Source organism: Heloderma suspectum, chromosome 2 (genome assembly GCF_057233095.1).
Source record: "Heloderma suspectum isolate Gila_16-S chromosome 2, 16-S_ref, whole genome shotgun sequence".
Taxonomy (NCBI): domain Eukaryota; kingdom Metazoa; phylum Chordata; class Lepidosauria; order Squamata; family Helodermatidae; genus Heloderma; species Heloderma suspectum.
This window is the reverse complement of record NC_139459.1, coordinates 261,415,034-261,438,776: the sequence shown is the minus strand read 5'-3', so window position 1 is coordinate 261,438,776 and position 23,743 is coordinate 261,415,034. Positions and strand designations below refer to the sequence as shown.

The 23,743-nt window shown below is 43.1% G+C and overlaps 1 protein-coding gene across 1 annotated transcript in view; it reads left to right on the top strand.

Moving 5' to 3' along the window:
• The window catches only part of TRPC7 (transient receptor potential cation channel subfamily C member 7), a 205,971-nt gene that overhangs the window by 128,527 nt on the left and 53,701 nt on the right, over window positions 1–23,743 (top strand). Inside the window, exons 4-5 of the mRNA XM_084832415.1 lie at window positions 7,884–8,100; window positions 13,914–14,147. Of these exons, the coding sequence (XP_084688541.1) occupies window positions 7,884–8,100; window positions 13,914–14,147 (451 nt within the window). The remainder of the gene's footprint in view (window positions 1–7,883; window positions 8,101–13,913; window positions 14,148–23,743) is intronic.

Below are 23,743 nucleotides of genomic sequence, written 5' to 3'. Positions count from 1 at the left end.
AAAGAGATGCTGCTTCTGTCAAACAGATGCTTAGACCAGGGTTGGGGAAGATGCAGCCCTCTAGATGTTTTGGACTACAGATCCCATCATCCCTGACCACAGGCCATATTGGCAATGGCTGATAGAGTTAGAATCCCAAAACCTCTGGAGGGCCACCGGTTCCCCACCCCTAGCTTAGGCAAATTGTGTCCATATCAAGAAATGATATTATGGAAACACTATACGCCATTGCTACATTTTATGCAGGATAAAGCTACGTTGTATCATTCTTATGAAGGGAACTCACCCACCCCACTCCACCCCACCCCTAGAAACCCCCTGCCAATAAGTGAATGCAAAGTCTTGCTGTAAGATCAGAATGTTAGAAATGCATAAAGGAACCTGTTGAGGTTGCTCCTCCGTCCTCCAACTGTCACTAACTGGCTATGGAAGAACTGTCGTTCCCTGAAGGGAGAAGACAGAAACTCCTGTCAGATAACCTGCTTGGAGAGAGCAGCATGAAAAGAGCAGGCAAGAGCATATACTGAAGTCATCTGTCAGCATGGAAGATGCTTAACGTTTTTGAATGCTGTTTTATATATGTACTTTTAAAAATATATGTACTTTTTCAATATAGTGTTGTATTGCATTGGGGAATCTTGGCCGTCAAGGATTTTATTTTCTTCTTCCTGTTAAACAAGGGAATAAAGGAACTCTCCCAGACAACATGGCAAGACAGAGGAAGTCTCCCTCTCTCTACTGAATGTCATTGAGATGTGGGTGCTCAGCTTGCTGCATAACCAGTCCTGAAACCTCATCCCGCTGATTTATACTGCTGATTTATACTGCTGATGGGAGGGGGGGTGGCTGAGCAGCTTATTGCATGACCAGCCCCCAAATGACTTAGCTCCATAGCACTGTAGCACTGATATCCAGGGCTGTACCACTCAGATTGGTGGGGGGGAACACCCCCACTGTCCTGCCACCAACACCATTTCCTTCCCCTTATTGATCAGAGAGACTGGATCCCCAAGTCCTCATGAGCCCCTGGCTAGTCAACGTTGTCTTACTGAGCAGAATATTTTATTGCATCATATTATTGTAATAACAATAGGCATGATCCAATCAAAGTTATGCACCTTTAAATCCCATTGACTCTGATGGGAGAGAGACCACAGCATGCACCAGACCAGAGGTGGGGAAGCATTTTACAGATGTGATTAGGTGGGGCCAAAATATTATTCTTATACATTTTAAGCCTGCTCAGGGTTAAGCAGGAGAAACTTCTGCATATCTACTCAGAAGTAAGCAGGACAAGCGTCTATATGTCCACTCAGAAGTAAGCAGGAATCAATCACTCAGCAGTACTTTCAAATAGCATTGGAAATAACAAGCCTCTGTATGTCTACTCACAAGTAAACAGTGCAAGACTCTGCATGACAATTCTCAGAAGCAAGCAGGACTGAATCAGTTGCTTTACAGTATGTATGTATGTATATATGACATTTCTATACTGCCCAACAGCCGAAGCTCTCTGGGCAGTTCGCAACAATTAAAACCACAAAGTACATCACAGAATATAATATAAAAAGTAAACGTTTAAAACTACAGTATAAAATACAACCCAGAATAAAGCCTAGCAGCAATGCAGAGATTTAAAATACATTAACAGATTTAAAACAACAGAGCTAAAAGACTAAAATGCCTGGGAAAATAAAAAGGTAGGCATTAGGCAAGGGAAAACTTTTATCTCTGATCAGCAGTTGAACAGAGTTAACAGCTTTTCTCTGTTAAGTCCTGAGAAAGGAGGTGAAAGCTTTTCCCTCCTGGGAGAAGGGATGGGGCCTGAGGAATAAGCCTGCAGGCTGGACAGGGAACCCCTCTGTGCTGTATTTGGCTCATAGGCTGGAAGTTCCTAGGGATGTTGGAGAACTCTGCAATAGAACCAAATGATTTTGGATTTTCATAAATCCAGCCCATGGATTCCAGAGCGGCCCGTCAAAAATGTGCATTTCCTCCAAAGGCTAAAGCATGAAAATGCACATTTGGGGGGAATTTTGCACATTTTCACATGTGCAAATTTGCACATCTGCACAAATGCAAATTTGCACAAACAAATTTGTTTGTTTGTTTCGGAAACAAAACGTATCTGATTCTCTGGATGGATGGATGGATGGATGGATAATGGAACAAAAGGCACCTGACAATCCATGAAACACAGACAGAATGGATTTTACACAATCCATGCATTCCTAGAGGTTCCCCATCCCTGCACTAGACTATCCAGTTGAAATAATTGGGACTTAAAGGCCTGTAATTTCCATGGATCATTTTGATGAAACCCAGCTAAGATAATATACCATATTGTTTTATCTCTTCTCAAGCTTTCTTTCTTCTGGAATCATAGAAAACTGTAGGGCAAGGAAGGACAACTTCAGGAGCTCCATGGGCCATTTTCTACTCCCCTGGAACCCCCCACCCCCTGCAAGGGCTGCTTTCCTGCTGCTACCATGCCACTGAATTCATCAGTGAGAGGAAAAATATCAGCAGTTTGCCACTACAGAGGGTTTTTTTTGCCACTGTGAATTTTGGTGACATGGCAGCAACTGGATGGGGTGGTGGATGGGAGGGGCAGTCACATGTGGCCCACCCATGCTATAGGGAAAGGCCAAAGAGCAAATCCTCATAAAGCAAAACCTGGATCTGATTCATTGCCCATTGTGAACAGTTGAATAATTCCTTCCTAACCCTTCCAACGGTGATCAGTTTTCAGTCAGATTCTTTACATGAGCAAAAATTAACCATCCAGTCTTCTCAAGAAAAAAAAAGTCATGTTACATGGTCATACATATTCGTATCTCCCCAGTGTCCCTCATGATGGACATCCCCTACTTGTTTGACTTATTATAGCAGTCCTACCTTTCCTCATTGACTTCACAAAGTCTAATTGGACCAACTCTTTGAACATGACACTTAGAGACCAGGTGAGAGACAGGTATATCCCATGCTGGAGAATTCTTGAGAGCTGTGCTTTGTGTTTCTTTTGGCTTTTCATTGCAAACACTGTTGGAACAGGGGAGGGTCTTTCCTTTATCTTTTTCTCTCTCTCTCTCTCTTTTTTTTTTTTTTACAGTCCATACATAACTTAACATGATCAAAACTTCCCTCAGCACCATCCATTCTGTTAATCAGCCTGGGAATATCCAAGCACAGGTGTTTTGACCTCCATGTGGAGATGCCAATGCAAAAAGGTGGCTGAAATTATATCAACACTTTGTACACGTGCTGTGCTAACTCTGTGGAAGCCACATTTCAGATTCAGCAGAAGTATTTATGTATTTTCTTTAACTTTAAAAATATCCCAACTTCAAAGAAACCTATGTGTATATGATTAAAGTGAGTGCAGAAGCACTATGAAAAATTGACAGGAAGATAACAGGTCATGCTCTTACATTTGGAGAAAATCATTTCAGACCTTTGATGTCACCTAGGTTTTTCAAAAGTCTTCCCAGATCTGGCAAGCCCTGTACACTTATTTTTAATCTTTCTTTTAAAGGTCGTAATATTTCTTCCCTGAATGATTCTGTTACTGCTAAGAGTTTCTTGACACAATTGAAACTGTAAAATGCTCCTTCATAATGAAACACTCTTACAATGTCAGGGTCCAGGCTGGGCAATGGTTTAGGGCCAATGCAGGTTAAAAAGATGCAGATCCATTTGTTTGAACCTAGATTTTCCCCACTCACATGCAAAGAGAGAAATGAGTCTCTAGAATCTAGTGTTAACAGCAAAAAGGGGTGCAGGGGGTGAGAAGCACATAATCCTCTCCCTGTCTGTGGCTTACTTCCCTGCAGCCCCTCTCCCCAAGCTTTTTTCTCACAAGTGACCTCACTTCTAAAATTGGAGATTGGTGGAGGAGAAAAGTGCCTGGGAGGACAGACTGCAGAAAGGTAAGTGATCAGGTTTTACCACCTCCTTCCAATCCTCCACTTTTGCTGTAGAAGTTAGATCCTCTGCCCACCATTCTCCTCCTATATAATATAGTTAGATCTGAGCAAAAATTCAATGCGAAAAAAAAAAAAAACCTTCCCATTTAAGACCAGTGTGTTAAGGCTATCTCATGTCAGCTCAAGCTCCACAAAGTCAGGAAATGGGAAATCAAGATGATGCCTCAACAAATGTGGCCCATGATCAATAATGATGTGCAGTCTCAGAAATTGTGCTTTGTGGCTGAATCTGGGTTACATCAGCCCTACAAAGTAGTCCATAGTTGACCATTCAACTTTGCCATCCCTTCCCAGGAAACTGTGTATGAGTGCACTTGGGGAATTTGAAATGGTGGTCTTTGTGAGCTTTTTACTGGCAGGGGTATTTTGCTCCCTGCTCAGTCAGGTCCCCCCCCCCCGGACACCCTCCCACTCATTTCAGTCCAGGTTTCTTTATCCCCTGAGTTCTTTCTGTGCCTTATAGTAACCTGAAAGAAGGAAGTGGGGTGGAAAGAAGAGAGATTTATACTGCAATCTTATGCTTACTTACCTGGGAGTTAGCCCCATTGAACTCAGTGGGACTTTCCTCTGAGTAGACATGCATAGAATTGCACTATTAATAAACTCCAGAGGGGTAGCTGTGTTAGCCTATTGCAGCAAAAACAACAAAGGGTCTGTGGCCCCTGAAAATCTAACACATTCTGCATATTCTTTTCTAGACTATAGCCCACAATATAGGGATGTGCAGATTTTGTTTATTCTATTCCATGTGTGTTTTGTAAATTGTCAGGCATCTTTCATTCCTCTGTCTAGCCACTGATGGAACTGATCTTTTTTTCCCCCATTCAGTATGCCAAAATATTAGCCATGATTTATGTAACTTTCGTTGGCATGTAACATTATGCATATTTTGCTTAGCTCAGTGTACAATCAATGAGCAGAGTGCACAAAATAGAGTGCTACACAGTGGAGGCTGCAGAGAGATCAGAGATGTATTAAATATTGTGTGTGTTCATGTTTTGAAAATGGTGTATATGTCAGCATATTTTCCAGTTACTTTTGTATTTTCATATGACTAAATGTGTGTACAATTCTGGAAAGAAAAAAAAAAAATGGGCCGTGAGTCTATGGAATTGGGCAGTCTGCTGCGGAATCCATGGGTCAAATTCATAGAAATCCAAAGTCACTTGAATCTGTTTCGGATTTATTTGACATCCCTAATACAGCATATATGGGGATGGGGGGGACGGGACGGGACTGTAAACAGTGAAGTCAAAAGGATAATTTTCTTCATTTTTTTCATTAAATACTTGCTCCATTTAATTTCCTTTTGACCTCACTCTTTTACAAATCTCCCCACCCTACCCCCATATGTACTATATATAAACTGGAAAATCCCCATGCGTCTGATAAAGTGGACTATAGTCCATGATATTTTATGCCAGAATAAATGTGTTAGTCTTTAAGGTGCCACAGGACTGTGTTTGTGTCTTGTTTTTGCTATTAATACAGCTTCTTTGACTTGATGTTCATGCAGAAGATGGAGGCATAAGGGTGGGGCATATGAGAAGGAAGAGGATGCTTTTCAAATTTTGACTGTTTAATATGAATTATAAGAGTTGGTGTCAGCCTTCAGTCTCCTTCCTCAGGGTCTCTATAAGATAAACTTCCAAGTGGGGTGCTGGATGCATCTTGTTCTCAGTGCACACACATGGAAATGAATGCACGCAGTAATGCAATGCACAGATGGCCTTTTTATGTGCTATGGAGGCTTATTATGAACATAGCGTAAGACAATTATGTTTCTCTAGAATAGAATTATTTACTTTATTTTATCACATTTATGTTCTACCTTTCCTCCAGGAGCTAAAGATTTTTATCCATGCAACAACCTTGTGAGGTAGGTTAGGCTCAGGGGCAGTGACTAGCCCAAGATCATCCAATGGGAAATGGGAGGTGTCTGCTGGTCCTTCTCAGGCTGCAAAACATCCTGGGCCAGCAACAGCTGTGTATGTGTAGGTCCAATGGATGGTGTGGCAGTCCGAGGAGGAGGTGGAGTCCGACAGACTGCCCCCCTTGTGACCACCCGGACCCCACTTGCCCACTCAGCAACCGTCAGGAAGTGCTGTGAGGCCATCCAGCCCGCCCCTTACTGAGCTGCAAGTGTGCACACAATTGTGGCTCTGTTACTTCCGCATATGTAAAGCGGTGTCTATAGCTGCCTAAAGGGGCAATAACTCACAGTTCAAAGGGCCCTTTATGCCTGTAATCTTAAGTCATTGCCCCTTTAAGGCAGCCATAGATGCAACTTCACATATGCAGAAGTAACCTGAGCTGCAATTTCTGCACAGGATTGGAGCTTGGTAAGACAACGGATGGCCTTGCAGTGCTTCACAGGGAATTGCTGAGCCATCTTGCAGCTCAGCTTATGTCGGTGGGCAGTGGGGGCAGCTCGTTGACCTCCCAAAGGGAGTGGACCCCTCCCTAGTAGGTCCTATTTGACTGTTGTGTCTAAATGAGCTAGTGAGTCAGTCTGTGTCTCTTTCTTGAGTGTATCTGAGTGTGTGTCTTGAGAAAAGAGAGACAGAGAGCAGGAACGAGAGAGAGCTTTCATGTGTGCTTATGTTTTCTATGTTTATGTGGTGTATGCTCTAGAAAGGGAAGCTTGTGTTCATATTTGAATTCTCTACCATGGAAGAGAGATTCGTTTCTTGCTTCCAGAAAAGCATGAAAGATGATTTCCACTAAAATATGTAGTAAATAAAGGTTTTTCATTATTATTGTACATAGGGATGTCAGAGAAATCCGCTGCGGATTCAGATGAGGCCGGATTCTTTGGAATCTGGCCTCAGGAATCCACAGCGGATCGGGACCACTTACCTCTGCTCCGGGAGGACTGGAGGCAGAACGGCACTCGGCTGCTTCTTCCAGCCAGAGCCGTTCGCCTCCTCCCTGTCCCTGCCGATTGCCTTTAAAAAAAAAAGTCTTTTTAAAAAATGGCAATTGGGAGGATGTGCCCATAGACTTATAAGCAAATAGTGTCATGAATCTTGCATATAAGTCTATGTGTCCGTAGGCTTATACGCAAGATTCATCGCTCTATTTTGCGTATTAGTCTATGAGCACATGTGATCAGTAGGATGTGCCCATAGACTTATACACAAAATAGAGTGGTGAATCTTGCATATGAGCCTATGGACTCATAGGCTTATATGCAAGATTCATGATTCTATTTGCATATTAGTCTATGGGCACATCGTGCCGATCGCCTTTTTTTTAAGACTTTTTTTTAAGGCAATCGGCAGGGACAGGGAAGAGGCGAATGGCTCTGGCTGGCAGGAGGAAAGGTAAGCGCCCCCAAGCCAGTCCCCCCTCCCCCCGGAATCCAAGCAGAGTGGAGCCGCTCTACAGGATTCCAGGGGGGAGCAATGGATCGCCTCCCCCCACACACAGATTCCCCACCGGAACAGACGGTGGGGAATCCGTACACCCCTAATTGTACATTGTTAACTGTATGTGTGTGTATGCACAAATGTTGTGTGAGTTCAGTATTGGGGACTGATTAGGGGGCCTGCTATAGACAATTTGCCCCAGGGCCTCTCATGGCCTTGATCAGGCCCTTCCTGTATCCCCCAACAGTTACTCCTGAGGCTTAAGGGATCCTCTGGAATGCTATCTGAGGCTGCAGCAGGATGAAGGATCCACCAGAATTTGGGGAGGCTGCCATGCGTTACTAGAAGTGCCTTTCCCCTAATGCAAGACACCTTGGGATCCAAGCCAATGCACTGAAGTATTGATGAAAATGTGTCTGATTCATAAACTGAAAGAAAGTCTTGCCTCTTGTACAATAGAAAACTAAAGCCTTTGAAAATTAAAGGGCAAAAACAACCTTATGGCTTATATGTGTTTGATTTTCAGCTGGGACGTACACTCCGGAGCCCCTTCATGAAATTTGTGGCACACGCAGTTTCTTTTACAATTTTTCTTGGACTGTTAGTCGTGAATGCCTCAGACCGATTTGAAGGCGTAAAGCTGCTTCCCAATGAAACTGCCATGGATCATCCCAAGCAAATATTTAGAGTAAAAACAACACAGTTCTCATGGACAGAAATGCTAATCATGAAATGGGTTCTAGGTAAGTAGGATTGCAAACATCTATTACTCCTGTGCACACAAAGAAAGGGAACCCAGAGCTTGCTAAGATACAATTAATTCTTTTGGTTTGGTTTACCAAGTACAGATAGAGAATGCCCTAAATGCTGTAGGAAGATAGAGGATTTACTCCATTTTTTTTCCTGGAATGCTCCTTGTAGTCAGATTTAAGAACTCAATATCTTGACCCCCTTATTGATGATATTAGAGATGATGCTCCTTTAAAGACAATTGTATTTTTAATAGCGGGAAAAGATTACTATGTATCTTATCGAACTGCTAAGTATGCCAAGCTTGGCAGAGAAAGAAGTTTTTAATTTGTCTGGTGTTAGTATGCGTCCTCAGAATTATTTTAATTAAAAATTATCAGTTCTATAGCATGTTTGTACACTGATATTATTGATCTATTTCACTATATTTTAACTATTGTTTTAGCATGTCTTTTTTTATGGCTGTGTGCTAAAGCCTGGTTGGCTAGTGCATAAGAAATATGTTGAACCCAGAGTAAATAGAGAGTCACGGGCCAAAGACTGAAGCCCACTGTAGTGTTGCCATAGGAATACAGCTAAAAATGGCATTCCTTGATGAATCTTTCCAACACAGACAGTAAAGTGTCAGTACTCACTAGGGATGGGGGGGGGGGGAATTCATTCAGTTCATATTATAATACAAACTTACCTAATTTCACACTTTAGAACCATTATGCAGACTGAAATTTTCATGTCTCCAAATTTTGCAGTGGATTTCTCTAATGAAAAAATATGCACAAAAATGTGTAAATGACAGAAAAAAATGTTCAAAAATAAATTTTATTAGGAAAACTGCTTGCAATACACACACATTAGGCAAAAATGCTTTCAACTGCATACATTAGGAGAAATGTGCACAAAAATGGTTATTAATTTAAATGTGAACTTTAAAAATAAATTCTCAAAGTTTCAGCGAACTGAATGCAAGACTTAAGAAATGCTCAAAGTTTGAGACAAACTGAATTTAAGACTGGAAAAATAAGAAAATGGAGAAACTGAAATTGACAGATTCGCCCTTCCCTGGCTCACCACATGAATCAAGGGCTCACCCTCCCCAGACCATAATCCTGGTGGCCACTGGGCATGATGTGGAAACTGGCCCTGTTCTCCATGTTTAATACTCCAACATATTACAGCTATGTTAGAGATAGTTCACTTCTGTTTATCACCCTGCTTTCAGTGCAGATGCAATGTGTACTTTGGCTCTAGGATTGTGTGGAAAGAGAGAGACATCTGGCAGCAGGAATGATGGGAAAGGCAAGGACAAGCAGTGATGACACTGTTGGGAAGGAAAGTGAATTGCTAAATTAAGACTTTTCCGTATGACGAATTTAGTATATTGCTCTTAGTCATAGAAACCTGTGTCACTGCTGTTCTACAGTTTTGTTTTTTGGATCCAGAAGCTAAACCTTTCTATTTAACATTGAAATAAAGAATGTCACGACTGAGTTCAGTCGTATTTATACTGAGCAGTACTTGAAGTCCTATAGGGGGAAGGGGAAAACACTTACCTAAATGACTGCCTGCCTGCCATCTCACTATCCATTAGTAAGAAAACTATCTCAGAGCAATCTTACTAAGGCTCTCTCTCTCTCCCTGCATTTTCCCTAAGGGCTTGATTGTACTTGTTTAAAACATGTGATGCCTCTAAGCCAAATGGCACCAGTGCATGGCTCTCACTGATTCTCCAGTGAATTAGGTGGCAGACCTGAAGAATTAGTAGTGTCAGAACAGATGGCCCAGTTTCCATGGGAGAATGTTGCGTGAAGTCTGTTGACCCCAGAAGCTGCTTCTTTAGCTACTGTTTCATTGACTTATGCTATAGTTCCAAAGGCAAGCACAGTCTGTACCAGCTTCCAGTTGCATCCACCAATGGTGAGGCAATTATGAAAATCAGCAGGCATTTGTACACACTTCAGACCAGATTTTTCATTTGAAACACCACCGTGTGTGAGGATCACTGCTCAAGCATTTGCAGCAGTGTGCCAAATGCAACATCAGGTGATGGCAAATTGCCACAAGTGCTATGCCACGGCTGCTATGACAGTAGTGGCATGGGCAGACATTTTCCTGAGTTACTGTAGGTGCAAATGTTTGTGCAAAGAAGACCTGGGACTAAGAAACACCCCCATGCAAATATGCATCCTGCTCTAGACTGAGTCTTGGCTCTTTGCAAGCAAATACAGGGAGCAATGCAATAGAGTAGTCAAGTTGGCAAGCAGATGGTCAAGCACACAGATTTCAGTCCAAGATTTAAGCTAAGGCAAGAGTGGTCAAAATCCAGGCAGAAGTCAGAACGCAGCAGGCAGGCAGACAACAAGGAGCGGGCGGCAGCAGGAGTGGCCAAGGTAACAGGAGTGGCCTGGGACCATGACAATATGCTCCAAATGAAGGGTGCAGAACCTTTTTCAGCCCATGGGCTACATTCCATTTCAGAGAAGCTCTTGGGGGCTGCATTCCAGTGGTGGGTGGGTCCAAAGGCAAATTACATGGGGGCAAGCCCCCCAGATGCCAGTGTATTTCTTCTTAAAGTTCATACTGCCAGTAACTAAGTATTATGAGACCTTTGAGAAAAATGGCACAAAATCGAGGAAGCCACCAAAGGATCAGTGGTTGGGGGAAAGGGGGTGGGGCTAGGGGGAAAGGGAGGGGCATTCTGGGGACCCCTGGCTGGCTAGATTGGCATCCCGAGCCTCAGGTTCTGCAGCCCTGCTCTAAACTGTACTTGGAAGATTTGGAGCTGAGGGTCGCAATCTTTATGAAAAGCTGACCCTGTCTTTCAGACAATGGACTCTACTGGCTCTGCTCCTGCCTGTTTGCAGTGTAAATAAAGAACTGCATTGATTCATGCAATCCCAAATGAAAATGTATTAAACTCAAACTGTGGAAAATATTAGATTTGAAAAAGTGAGTAAACGACACGCTGTACAAAATTCATGAATGACAGCATGAATTATTTATTTTCAAAGTCATATTTATTAAAATTCCTTCAAGGAGATGAGTATTTTGAGAAAGGAAAGGTTTTATAGGCTACAGCTATATACAGGTAAATAAATAAAATACAGGGTATATTCTGGTTTTGCCTCTGGGTTTTCCACAGGATATACTCTGATTTTGTCCCTGTTCTCTGAGAAGAACTGCCCCACCTGTCTCTGTAGTCTAGACAGAGGATATGACATATCTTGCTTTAATTTCTCTCAGTTTTTCAGTTATATTGAAATGAATTTAAATCCCACATTCGGAATTGATGTGATAATATTTGCAACTCAGTAGAATGAACTGGGGTGAAAAACAGTATTTGATGTGAAAATTGATATGTGGACAGTTTCAGAAACAAAACAAAAAACTGTCACTGTAGAGCTTTGCATGGAAAAAAATGAATAACTATAGTGCTAGTGAGCCATCAAGCTCTAGGTTTCTCCCAACTCATCCTGTAATACTAATTTATATTCATGTCATATAGTGGCTAAGAGACTAATAAGGTGCAAATCATGAAATTCCTGGTTTGAATGATGCCACTGCCATGAACTCAGTAGATGGCCTTAGACAAGCCCCTCTCTCTCAGCCTCAGTCCTTCTATCTGCAATATGCGGGATAATAATATTGGCTTGCCTTACAGGGTTGTTGTATGCATTGCACCTAGATAATGCATGTGACGTGTTTTGTGCACTTGAAAGCACTATCATAGAATTATAGAATAGTAGGGTTGGAAGGGGCCTACAAGGCCATCGAGTCCAACCCCCTGCTCAATGCAGGAATCCAAGTCAGAGCATCCCTGACAAATGGCTGTCCAGCCTCGTCTTGAACACCTCCAGTGTGAGAGAGCCCACCACCTCCCCAGGTAATTGGTTCCATTGTCATATTGCTCTTACAGTCAGGAAGTTTTTCCTGATGTTCAGCCGGAATCTGGCTTCCTGTAACTTGAGCCCATTATTCCGTGTCCTGCACTCTGGGATGATCAAGAAGAGATCCTGGCCTTCTTCTCTGTGACAACCTTTCAAGTACTTGAAGAGTGCTATCGTATCTCCCCTCAAGGCTAAACATGCCCGGTTCTTTCAGTCTCTCTTCATAGGGCTTTGTTAAACTATATGAATGTTTGGTATGATTATGATTATATTCTTCTGAAAGTCAGTGAATATGTAGTGGGGTAGTTGTTGTGCTATAATGCAGAAGTGAGCAACCTCAGGCCCAGGGGTGAAATCCAGCCTGCCTTCGTTCCCAATCCAGGGTTTCCAAAGGGCTACGTCACCTTCAAACAGCCTCACCCAACTACTGATTGACTGGCTTCGCACAACATGCTAACCCACATTCAGTGGTTGAGTGTGAGCTGTTGTTGATCCGTGGGTTAGTGTGCCACTGCAGGGATGGACAAATTCACCTGGGTCTGCCCTGCACCCTGCTCAACAGACCCCTGCCAGCTGCCTGCCCCTGCTCTCGCTGGGGTGAGAGATGTTCTTACTGCGAGATGTTCTTACTGCCAACTGGGGAAGCATATGGTGCCCAGTGAGTGGCCATATGCTTCCCCAACAAGCCGCTGTTGTGCTTAAAGTGGTTGTTCATTGGTGTGGCAGAGGCAGCAGGATGGGACAGGAGCCAAGAGGGAAGTGCCACAGTGCTTCCCTCATGGCTCCCATCCTGCCACCGCTGCCGCTAGAGCAACCACACTTCTCTCTGCAGCGCCTCGTGCTCTCCTTCTTGCAAGGCAAGCGCAAAGGGTTAACAACCCAGGCAGAGGGGACCTTTTCAATAAAGACCGATTTTACATAAAATTGGCCTTTATTGAGAAGGCCTCGTCTGCCTGGGCTGTTAACCCTTCACATCGCCTTGCAAGGAAGGAGAGCATGAGGGGCCATCACTGGCCAAGCAACCATGCCTCCCTCTGCAGGTGCCTGGCGGAGAGAGGCATGGTTGCTCCCAGTTGTGGTGGCAGGATGTGAGCTGAAAGGGAAAATCAATGGTGCTTCCTTCTCGGTTCCTGTCCTGACGCCATGGCCACCACAGCCACCAAGCAACCCTGCTGCCCTCTGCCAGTGCCCCAAAGTGTGCATTGTGGCCTATTTTTCCTCAAACAAGCCACCCTGAGAACCCATGGTTTGTTGTTGGGTGGTTAACAAGCCACACTGCACTGTGAACAAGCCACCGTGTGGAAAAGTTCATAGGTTCAGACAACACACTAACCCACAGTTCAACCAACAGCCCACAGTTCCACAACCCACACACAACCACTGAATGTGGGTTAGTGTGTTGTGCGAACAGCCCCATTGTTTGGTGATTTCCCAGCTTTTGTGCAGTCTTATTCTCATTCTAAAAGGTTGAAATGCCTCACTTAAGGCTTCATCAATGGCAGTAAGAACATTAAGCTACAATATGCTGGTATTTTTCATATTTTTGGCTCTAGCCTTTTTACTTTAGGTTCCACCCCCTTTGCCTTCAGCTCCACCCACCACTGGGAATTCTGGCCCCAAGAGATTCTCAGAAATTGAATTTGGCCCTTAAGATGAAAGACGTTCCTCACTTCTGCAATAATACAATATAGACTGCTCTGGCTACCACAATTTTGCATTCCAGGAGAGACCACATTTTGGCTGGAGCCAAAAGAGTGTTGCACTTTTTACCATGCTGATCTGGGGAGAAAGGCAAACAGAAAGACTAGTGCAAGTGAACATTTAGTGAAACATTTGGTGCTTGGGGACCGAAAGCATGATTAAAAATGTTGAGGGACACAAATTTGCCAGTTACAGTCACGATTTGTGTGTGTTCCCTCCAGGAATGATATGGTCTGAATGCAAAGAAATCTGGGAAGAAGGCCCTCGTGAATATGTCATGCATCTTTGGAACTTGTTGGATTTTGGGATGCTCTCTATCTTTGTGGCTTCCTTCACTGCCAGATTCATGGCTTTTCTCAAAGCATCAGAAGCACAACAATACGTGGATCTGTATGTTCAAGATGATGACCTCAATAATGTCACCCTTCCTCCTCAGGTTGCCTACTTCACCTATGGTAAGACAGCATTGTCACATAATGCTGTTCTGTTTTTCAAGCTAAGATCCTGGTTGGAGAAAGAAGTAGCCTGTTCTTCTCTTAACATTCTCCGATGTATCGAACCCAGCCAGTTTCATATAAGGCTGAACACAAAGTATAATGGGACAGAGATCTGCTCTGAAATGAAATTCTGGATTTGCATGGAGATCAAACTCAGCCCAGCTGTGTGATGGTAGAACAGTCTCAACGACACCCAGGAGATATGGCTGTTCCCTTGTGTGTTGTTGAGATTCACAGTACGAACGGTAACATGCAGATGATGGAATCTGCTCTGCTTTCCCAAAGTAAAAACAGACAAAGAGGCATTCACAGTCTGATATTATGTACATTTAGCAGGTGAAGCTCCTAGGGACATCATGGCATATGACTCACTGTTAGGGCAGGATCCCCTAGTATTACTAAAAGGCAAAAAAAATGGAACATTCAGCTCACCTTAACACTGGCAGCAGCCCTCAGAGACAAGGTACATGACTACAGTTGTTGAAAAATTGAATATCCAAGTTCTCACATGGACTGATATCAGATGGCCATTCCCAGTCCAATCCAGATGTAAAAAAAAATGATTTTTGCAAAGCTAAACTCCCAACAGAACCCTGTTTCCATGTTATGAGCTTGTTTTCAATCCATATTATTGCTAGATTCCTCCAAATGAGGGAAAGTGAAGCCAGAACTAAATTATCAATGGCTTGTATGCCACTGGAAAACGAACCGCATGTTGCACTGCCAACAAGTGTGGTGGTAGAGATTTGCGAGTGAGAAGAAGATACAGGTGAGAAGAGGGTGGGCTTAAGCCAGACTTCTCTAACTTGTTGCCCTCCCACCTGGTCTTGAGATTAGTAACTCCTTCTCACTTCATCCGAATAGCTTGTTTCCCAAACTTGAATGGGTGTATCTGCGATCCACCAGATCAAAAGAGAATACAATGGCTTTAAGGACAGACCCTGCTCCCTGATAGATTTGCAAATCTTTACCAAGTGCTTTGGGCTTCAAGAATTAATGTATGGATAGCGGTCCCTGAAACCTCTCCCAAACCAGACAACACAAATATGGTATTAAATAATATATATTTATTTTTCAAACAGTCTAAGAGAATAACGAGCTTTAGCTAAGATGAGGCAGATTACAAACATTGCTAATACGCACAAGTTATAACCATAAAAGTATAATGAAAATAGTAGAAAGCATATTGTTAACGTAGTAAAATCTAGGTTCTTCTCAATCTAAGAGTCAATATCAAAGGTTGCTATTTACCTACATGGAAGGCATGGTGGGCAAAACCAGCCTAAGCACATATGGCGGGTTTCGCATTCTCCCAGGATCAATCTCCCAAGCAAATCAAACCCTGGCCCTTTATAACTCCCATGACGTTGATGACCTCATCCTTAGTTTCAGACCTGGTCTTACCACCTTTCCCATTGTTCTCAACGTACCCAGGCCTGCCATTGACATCAGTAACACCTAGATGAAGGTATCCCTGCTAAACTAAGCAGCTGGCTGCCTACACTACCTAACTGACCCACTTGTGGCAACCTTCCTTCAGTTCCAAGAATACATTCCATCACTCATCGTTATCTTGCAACACACACATGGAACTAGTCACATACACAAAATACAATAAGTTCTTATCAATTCCATGCAGTACAATGCATATTCTGCAACAGTGTTGGACTCCCAGCATGGGACTACAACTCCCAGCACGAGATGTCATCTCCCATGGCACCACCATGGAGAATGCCCACTTCTGGGTTGCCACAAGATGGCAATCTGTGAGTTGCAGTACTACCAGTAAAGCCTCCCTTGAGTACCTTAATGATTATGCAAATCTACATCGGGAAAGGTGATCTACTTGGGGAATATATATTAGAGGAGGCTCTTTGCCTCACTCTTTGCCATTTTCCCTTGTAAACTGTGTCCTAGGACATGGGGATGGTATGTTATGTAGTGTCTCCTTAAATGTGAAGTGAACACTGAGTGTAGACATTCCTGGGATGTGCACGAAATCTCAGCCTCCTATCCTGGGTGTGCAGAAAGAGCCCTGCCTTTGCACATGCCTGGAAGCCATTTTGGTTTGCATGGTCTGTTCCAGATTTTTGGACTTTTCTGAGCTGGATTTTGGACTTTTCTGGCCAAGTGATTTTGAGCATCCCTAGTTCCTCACTGAGTGATATTCTATGGTGTGTTTTGTTTTTCATTATATTTTACTGCCATGAAAATTTAAAAGAAAATACATGATCACAACAGAATGACATCATACCAAAATAGAGGATGTTATTCCAGGAGTTGGCAGAAGATAGAACTCCAGATGTCTTGGACTTCAACTCCCAGCATTCCTGACTATCATGCATGCTTGCAGGGGCTTATGGGAGTTGAAGTCCAAAACATCTGGAGATTGACTTTCTGTTCACTACTGTGTTATTCTATTACTCAGCCATAAAACTCCTTTCCCTGTAATACTACCTCAAATAATGTTCATTACTTCTGGTCTGATATTTTCATGTGTGTTTGTTCGGTTCCACCATGTAAGAAATAGTTGCTAATAACAGTCTTCAGATATTCTATTGTTTTAAAATTAATGGCAGTGTCCCCCCACTCCCACTGCAGAACAACTCTCCTCATGTGAACTGAAGTTTTAATGATTTATAATAAATCTGCATGGATACATTTTGTTGCCACTCTTAGAAATACAACTAAACTACCAGGCTGCTTCATTTGTGAATGCTCTGCTTAATTGAAAATACCTTGGACTGCAGGGGGAAGATAAGGACTGGATAACCAAAAGTAGAGTGCAACATTTTCATGCAGTGGCATGAAATGGCCCTAATTTTGAGCCTTACTTGTTTAAGACTACACTGTTAGAGGTACCTAAAAATAATACGGATCAGGAAACCAGGGAAATGATCATAATCCAACATGAGCCAATGTAGGTTTCCTGGAGAGCAATGCCAATTTCTATCAACCAGACACTGAAAGGCAGAACACTTGTAAATAATTTACATTTTCCCCTGGAAAATGCCTTAGGTTAAACTTCATGAACACACATAGTAAAGCAGTCATCAAGCCGAACATGCATATTAATACTTTTATTTTATTTTTTTCCTTGATGCTGCTTGGAAATTTTAACCTCTATTGTAGGGAAGGAGCTCCCTCTTGTGGATCAACTTTGTAATCTGAGTTATTCAGGAGCACAAACTGTGGTGTAGCTGGCATGAAAGTCTTTTCCTGTTATCTCATTCGCTAAATACATATTCTGTCTCTAGGTGAAAATATTTAAAATGCTATTATAAAAAGTAGAAATTTGATCACGGGCCTGCCAGTATGACCAGGCTATGAGTGTTGCTCAGTTTCTGCATTCATGCAATTCCAGCCTCTAACATCTCCCTCTAATGGTTATATACAGTGTTAGTTCTACTTGAGAATAGGCACATTGAAATAAATGGGACTTAAGTTAGACTAATATTGGATACAACCCTCTATTTCCAACCTGACTGATGATTCTGCAGCGATGGCACTGTAGCCTTAGTCAGAGAGATATGCAGATATGTCACATCCCTTTTGACTGCCATTGGACTACCATCTCTGATGTCATATACAGGCTTGCTCAGAAGAGTTTTGGGATTTTGAATCTCACCTCAAAAACATATGGGAATCTAAACTGCCTTGTCGTCCATGTCAGGATTCCATAGATTTTCAAATGGTTTCTTGTTAATGCTGATTATTGTTTCTCTTGTGCCATTGATATATATGGGCTTTTCAAGCAAAATCAGCCAGGGCGTCACCACACAAGGATAAAATCCCTTATCTTTGCCAGAGCTTCTTGTTCTGGATTCCTTGTGGGATTAAGATCTGCTCCTTTACACAGGCTGACATGTGCTGTTTTTATTTCTCAGGAAGTTCTATATATTTCATTTTACTGCCACTAGATGGCACTGCTGTTATCATGCCATTATGGAAGTGCACCCAGCAAGTAAAGTACTTCATTGTGCTTCCTAGAGAAAAAAAAATCAAATTTTCCCTGTGCTTTACAAAGGTGGGATAAAGGTAATAAACCATGGGAGGGGCCCTAGAGGTTGACAATGTCATGTAAAGGACCCACAAACTTCCGTGGAATAAGTTTGATCACATGATATGAGCCCTGTGTGGAGAAGTCCTCAGTAGCTTGCAATCTAATTTTCTAATTTTCAACATCGGGAGGGTGGGGGGGTGTAGGGAGCAACAAAGGGAGAGGAGAGAAGGGGGGCAAAGGTAAGAATGGATGGATGCAAGCAGTTACATGTGCATGGTGCCCAATCCTATGTATGTTCACTCAAAAGTTACTCCCAAATAAGCACACATAGGGTCCAGCTTTTTACTTGGGAATGAAGACTATGGATCGAGCCAAAGTCTTCATAGAAAAGTTGAGTTTTCAAAGGTTTGAAGAAAGAGAAAAGTGGTACCAGGCTGGTGCCATGCAAGGGCACCAAGGTTCATTGGAGAAGGTCATTTCAGAGAGCAGGGCAACTTTGGGGAACTTCTATTTATTAGAGCTGAGCCAAAATGAGAGGGAAGGAATTTCAGGGTTGGGAACAAACATAATGCTGGCACTGTGATGCTCATCTCAGACACCACCATTTTCTCCACCCCCACCCCTAGAATGTCCCTCCAAATAGTACTACATCATCACACAGGGCCAGAAACAAGCATTACTTTAAATCCATATCTAGCAGCTACATTTTTTCCCTTCATTTTTACTCTAGAGTGGGTGCAGAGCACTTGATCCAAATCTTAAAAGACCCCTTACCCCCCATACTAGGGTCCTAATCCAGATTGTGGGGCCTGCGCCTACCCTAGTGTAAAATTGGGGGTGGGAGATGTCACTGCTAGATACAGATTTAAAGTAATGTATACTCTGGCCCATAGTGTCATTCAAGGGGCAATCTTGGGGTGGAGGAAAGCCCCTCTGGCAACCACATCCCTCCCCCAAAGGTTTGGGATGCTAGTTTTACACTACAACTGCCAACACTGCAAAACACAGGCAAGGAAAGTAAAAAGACAGCAAATTGTTTAGCAACCTCCCCTTTTCCCCTGCAACTTCCCCTCCCCTCCAGTTTGGCTAAAAGGTAGACTTCTTACACTTTTGGCCCAGCATTAATTTTTATTAGGGCAGATTAAATCTATCAAATTAGTTTAGGCACTGTTGAAAAGATATGTGAAACTTATTCATTCTCCCAGAGAATTTGGCTTCATGCCTCTTGGTTGCTATTTCTTCTTGTTTACATTTAAACAAATAAATAGTATACTTTTAGTTTTCACAGGCTATATACTATATAGAGTTAGGCTGGATCTACACTTACCACCTTTTTTTGCTTTCAATGAGGTTTCACCGCCCGCCTTTCACACTATGCAGTACCCGCCTCGAATTGGAACCGGAATTTCTCACTTCCGTGCTCCCGCTTTCAATACTCTAATATCCCGGTATTTCTCCTTAATGTGCTCTGATTTTCCACCTTCGCTACCATAGCTGGTCGTAGTCCCCTCCCCCACCTGTCCATATATGGCAGTGTTTGTATTTCCCTCCTGTCCAATCACCGCTCTCAACGACCACATGTTTTCTTCCAGCTACTGATCTCATAGCTTCCTCAGCAGCCCCCATTTCCTCAGCAACAAGCAAAGGGCTGGATGTGCGCACGCTTGTCTATCTCGGAAGCTAAGCAGGGTCGGCCCCTGTCAGTAGTTGGATGGGTGACCACCTGGGAATCAGGCTTCCTGCACTGAGCAGGGGGTTATTCTATCCCTTCAAATGAGACTAAGTTTTACACACTCAAGATGTTTTTTAAAAAAAATTAAGGCGTTATCCTCGCAGAATTGGGGTTTCTCCATGATGTGTTTTTTTTTTCTAATTCAGGTGTGATCTTCAAAGATTTGAAGTTGTGAAGCTTCACAATTCAAAGCTTTGCAGATCATACCTCAATTAGAAAAAAAAACATCACGGAGAAGCCCCGATTCTGCGAGGATAAAGCCTTAATTTTTTTAAAAAAAACATCCTGAGCAGGGGATAGGAGGGGGTATAACTTAGTATCATTTGAAGGGATAGAACAACCTCCTGCTCAATGCAGGAAGCCTGATTCCCAGGCGGTCGCCCATCCAACTACTGACCAGGGCCGACCCCACTTAGCATCTGAGATCAGACAAGCACGCGCAGGAAAACAGCAGGAAAACAGCACAGCGCTTGAGTGTGAACCAAGCTCGTGTATTCGATGAAGCACTGCAATGGGGAAAATGGGTGAGTGTGCATAATCGTGTTTTAATGCGAGAGCATTTAACCCGATGGGACACCGAATTCATTGCGATGGCGGGCGCAATGTAGACCAGCCCTTAGTCTCCAAACAATGTTTTGTGTAGGCAATTTTTCATCAGTGTAAACAATTGAAAGGGATTAATATATCCCTTCCAACCTAGCAGTTGTTGGCAGAAAACAATGTACAGAATCATTATAGGATTAAAAAAAACCCATTCTATTATTTTTATTTCAAAAATACTGCAAGTATAAATGTGCAGTCATAAAAATGTGTAAGCTGATTAACTATTTCATGCTGGATGCAGAATTTGCCCCCTGCAGACAGAAGGACTCCTTTCAATTCAAGGAAGACTTCAGGCCCAGTGGAGCATTTCAACTGGCAGAATGAGGGAGAAGCAATTTTTGTCAATTCCCCCTCCCTCTGCAGCCCCCTATCCCCCGCATTGGCTCTGGAGGGTTGGTGGACCCTCTGGGAGGTGGTGCTGGGGGCTTCAGGAGGAGGGCAAATGGACAAAAATCACCTCCCCCCACCCCCACTGGCCAGAGTGTCCTGAGCTGAATTCTGTTTAGGTAGCGCTCCCGCTGGAGGAAACCCTCAGTCCAACCCTTGATCTAGAGAGTGCCCCTTATTTGACCTGCTATAATTTTGTATACAAATGCTGGTGGGTTTTGTGGTTCCTTTAACAGACCATGCAACCAGAATACAATTATGCCAGTGTTGACGATGGCTCTAAATGAATGGTTTTATTGCCAGAAGTCTGTGTTGTATTATTTGCCCAAGGAGTTATAAATGTATACCAAATACTCATTCAGGAGATAACGTCTTGTTTCCCTAGGGACAAAACTAATATTGGATCATTTCTTTTTCTACTTGGGTATTATGTTGTTGTTGTTGTTGTTGTTCAGTCGTTCAGTCGTGTCCGACTCTTCATGACCCCATGGACCATAACACGCCAGGCCTTCCTGTCCTGCACTCTCTCCCGGAGCGTGCTCAAGTTCATATTCATTGCATCGGTGATGCTATCTAGCCATCTCATCCTCTGCCGTCCCCTTCTCCTTTTGCCTTCAGTCTTTCCCAGCATGTGGGTCTTTTCCAGGGAGTTTTCTCTTCGCATTAGGTGGCCAAAATATTTGAGCTTCAGCTTCAGTATCTGTCCTTCCAATGAGCACTCAGGGTTGATTTCCTTTAGGATGGACTGATTTGACCTCCTTGCAGTCCAGGGGACTCGTAAGAGTCTTCTCCAGCACCACAGTTCGAAAGCATCAATTCTTCGGCGCTCAGCCTTCCTTATAGTCCAGCTCTCACAGCCATACATTACTACTGGGAAAACCATAGCTTTGATTAGACAGACCTTTGTCGGCAAGGTGATGTCTCTGCTTCTTACTATGCTGTCTAGGTTTGCCATAGTTTTCCTCCCAAGGAGCAAGTGTCTTTTAATTTCATGGCTACAGTCACCGTCTGCGGTGATCTTGGAGCCCAAGAAAGTAAAATCTGTCACTGCATCCATTTCTTCCCCTTCTATATACCAGGAGGTGATAGGGCCAGATGCCATGATCTTAGTTTTTTTAATGTTGAGTTTCAAACCAGCTTTTGCACTCTCCACTTTCACCCTCAACAAGAGGTTCTTTAGATCCCCTTCGCTTTCTGCCATTAGGGTGGTATCGTCTGCATATCGGAGGTTGTTGATAATTCTCCCAGCAATCTTAATTCCGACCTCTGATTCATCCAACCCGGCTTTTCTCATGATGTACTCTGCATATAAGTTAAATAAGCAGGGTGACAATATGCAGCCTTGTCGTACTCCTTTCCCAATTTTGAACCAATCGGTTGTTCCATGTCTGGTTCTTACTGTTGCTTCTTGACCCTCGTACAGGTTTCTCAGGAGACAGGTAAGGTGGTCTGGTACTCCCATCACTTTAAGAATTTGCCACAGTTTGTTGTGATCCACACAATCAAAGGCTTTAGCGTAGTCCATGAAGAAGAAATAGACGTTTTTCTGGAATTCTCTTGCTTTCTCCATGATCCAGCGAATGTTGGCGATTTGATCTCTAGTTCCTCTGCCTCTTCGAAACCCAGCTTGTACTTCCGGTAGTTCTCGGTTCGCATACTGCTGAAGCCTAGCTTGTAGGATTTGAGCATCACCTTGCTGGCATGTGAAATGAGCTCAATTGTGTGGTAGTTTGAACACTCTTTGGCGTTGCCCTTCTTTGGAATTGAAATGTAAACTGACCTTTTCCAGTCTTGTGGCCACTGTTGAGTGTTCCAGATTTGTTGGCATATTGAATGCAGCACTTTAAAAGCATCATCTTTTAGGATTTTAAATAGCTCAGCTGGAATACTGTCATCTCCGCTAGCTTTGTTGTTACTAATGCTTCCTAAGGCCCACTTGACTTCACTCTCGAGGATGTCCGGCTCAAGTTCAGTGACCGCACTATCATGGCTATCAGGGACATTCAGATCTTTCCTGTATAGTTCTTCTGTGTATTCTTGCCACCTCTTCTTAATCTCATCTGCTTCTGTTAGGTCCCTGCCTTCTTTGTCCTTTATCATGCCCGTCTTTGCACAAAATGTTCGCTTGAGATCTCCAATTTTCTTGAAGAGATCTCTAGTCTTTCCCATTCTGTTGTTTTCCTCGATTTCTTTGCATTGTTCATTTAAGAAGGCCTTCTTGTCTCTGCTTGCTATTCTCTGGAACTCTGCATTCAGTTGGGTATATCTTCCCCTTTCTCCCTTGCTTTTCGCTGCCCTTCTTTCGTGAGCTACTTGTAAAGCCTCATCAGACAGCCACTTTTCTTTCTTGCATTTCTTTTTCTTTGGGATGGATTTTGTTGCTGCCTCCTGAACAATGTTACGGATCTCCGTCCATAGTTCCTCAGGCACTCTGTCTATCAGGTCTAATCCCTGAAATCTATTCCTCACCTCCACTGTATATTCATAAGGAATATGATTTAGGTCATACCTGAACGGTTTAGTGGTTTTCCCGACATTCTTCAATTTAAGCCGAAATTTTGCAAGAAGCAGCTCATGATCTGAGCCACAGTCAGCTCCAGGTCTTGTTTTTACTGACTGTATGGAGCTTCTCCATCTTTGGCTGCAAAGGACATAATCAATCTGATTTCGATATTGACCATCTGGTGATGTCCATGTGTAGAGTCGCCTCTTGTGCTGTTGGAAAAGAGTGTTTGCTATGATCAGCATGTTCTCTTGGCAAAACTCTATTAGCTTTTGTCCTGCTTCATTTTGTACACCAAGGCCATGCCTGCCTGTTATCCCGGTGAT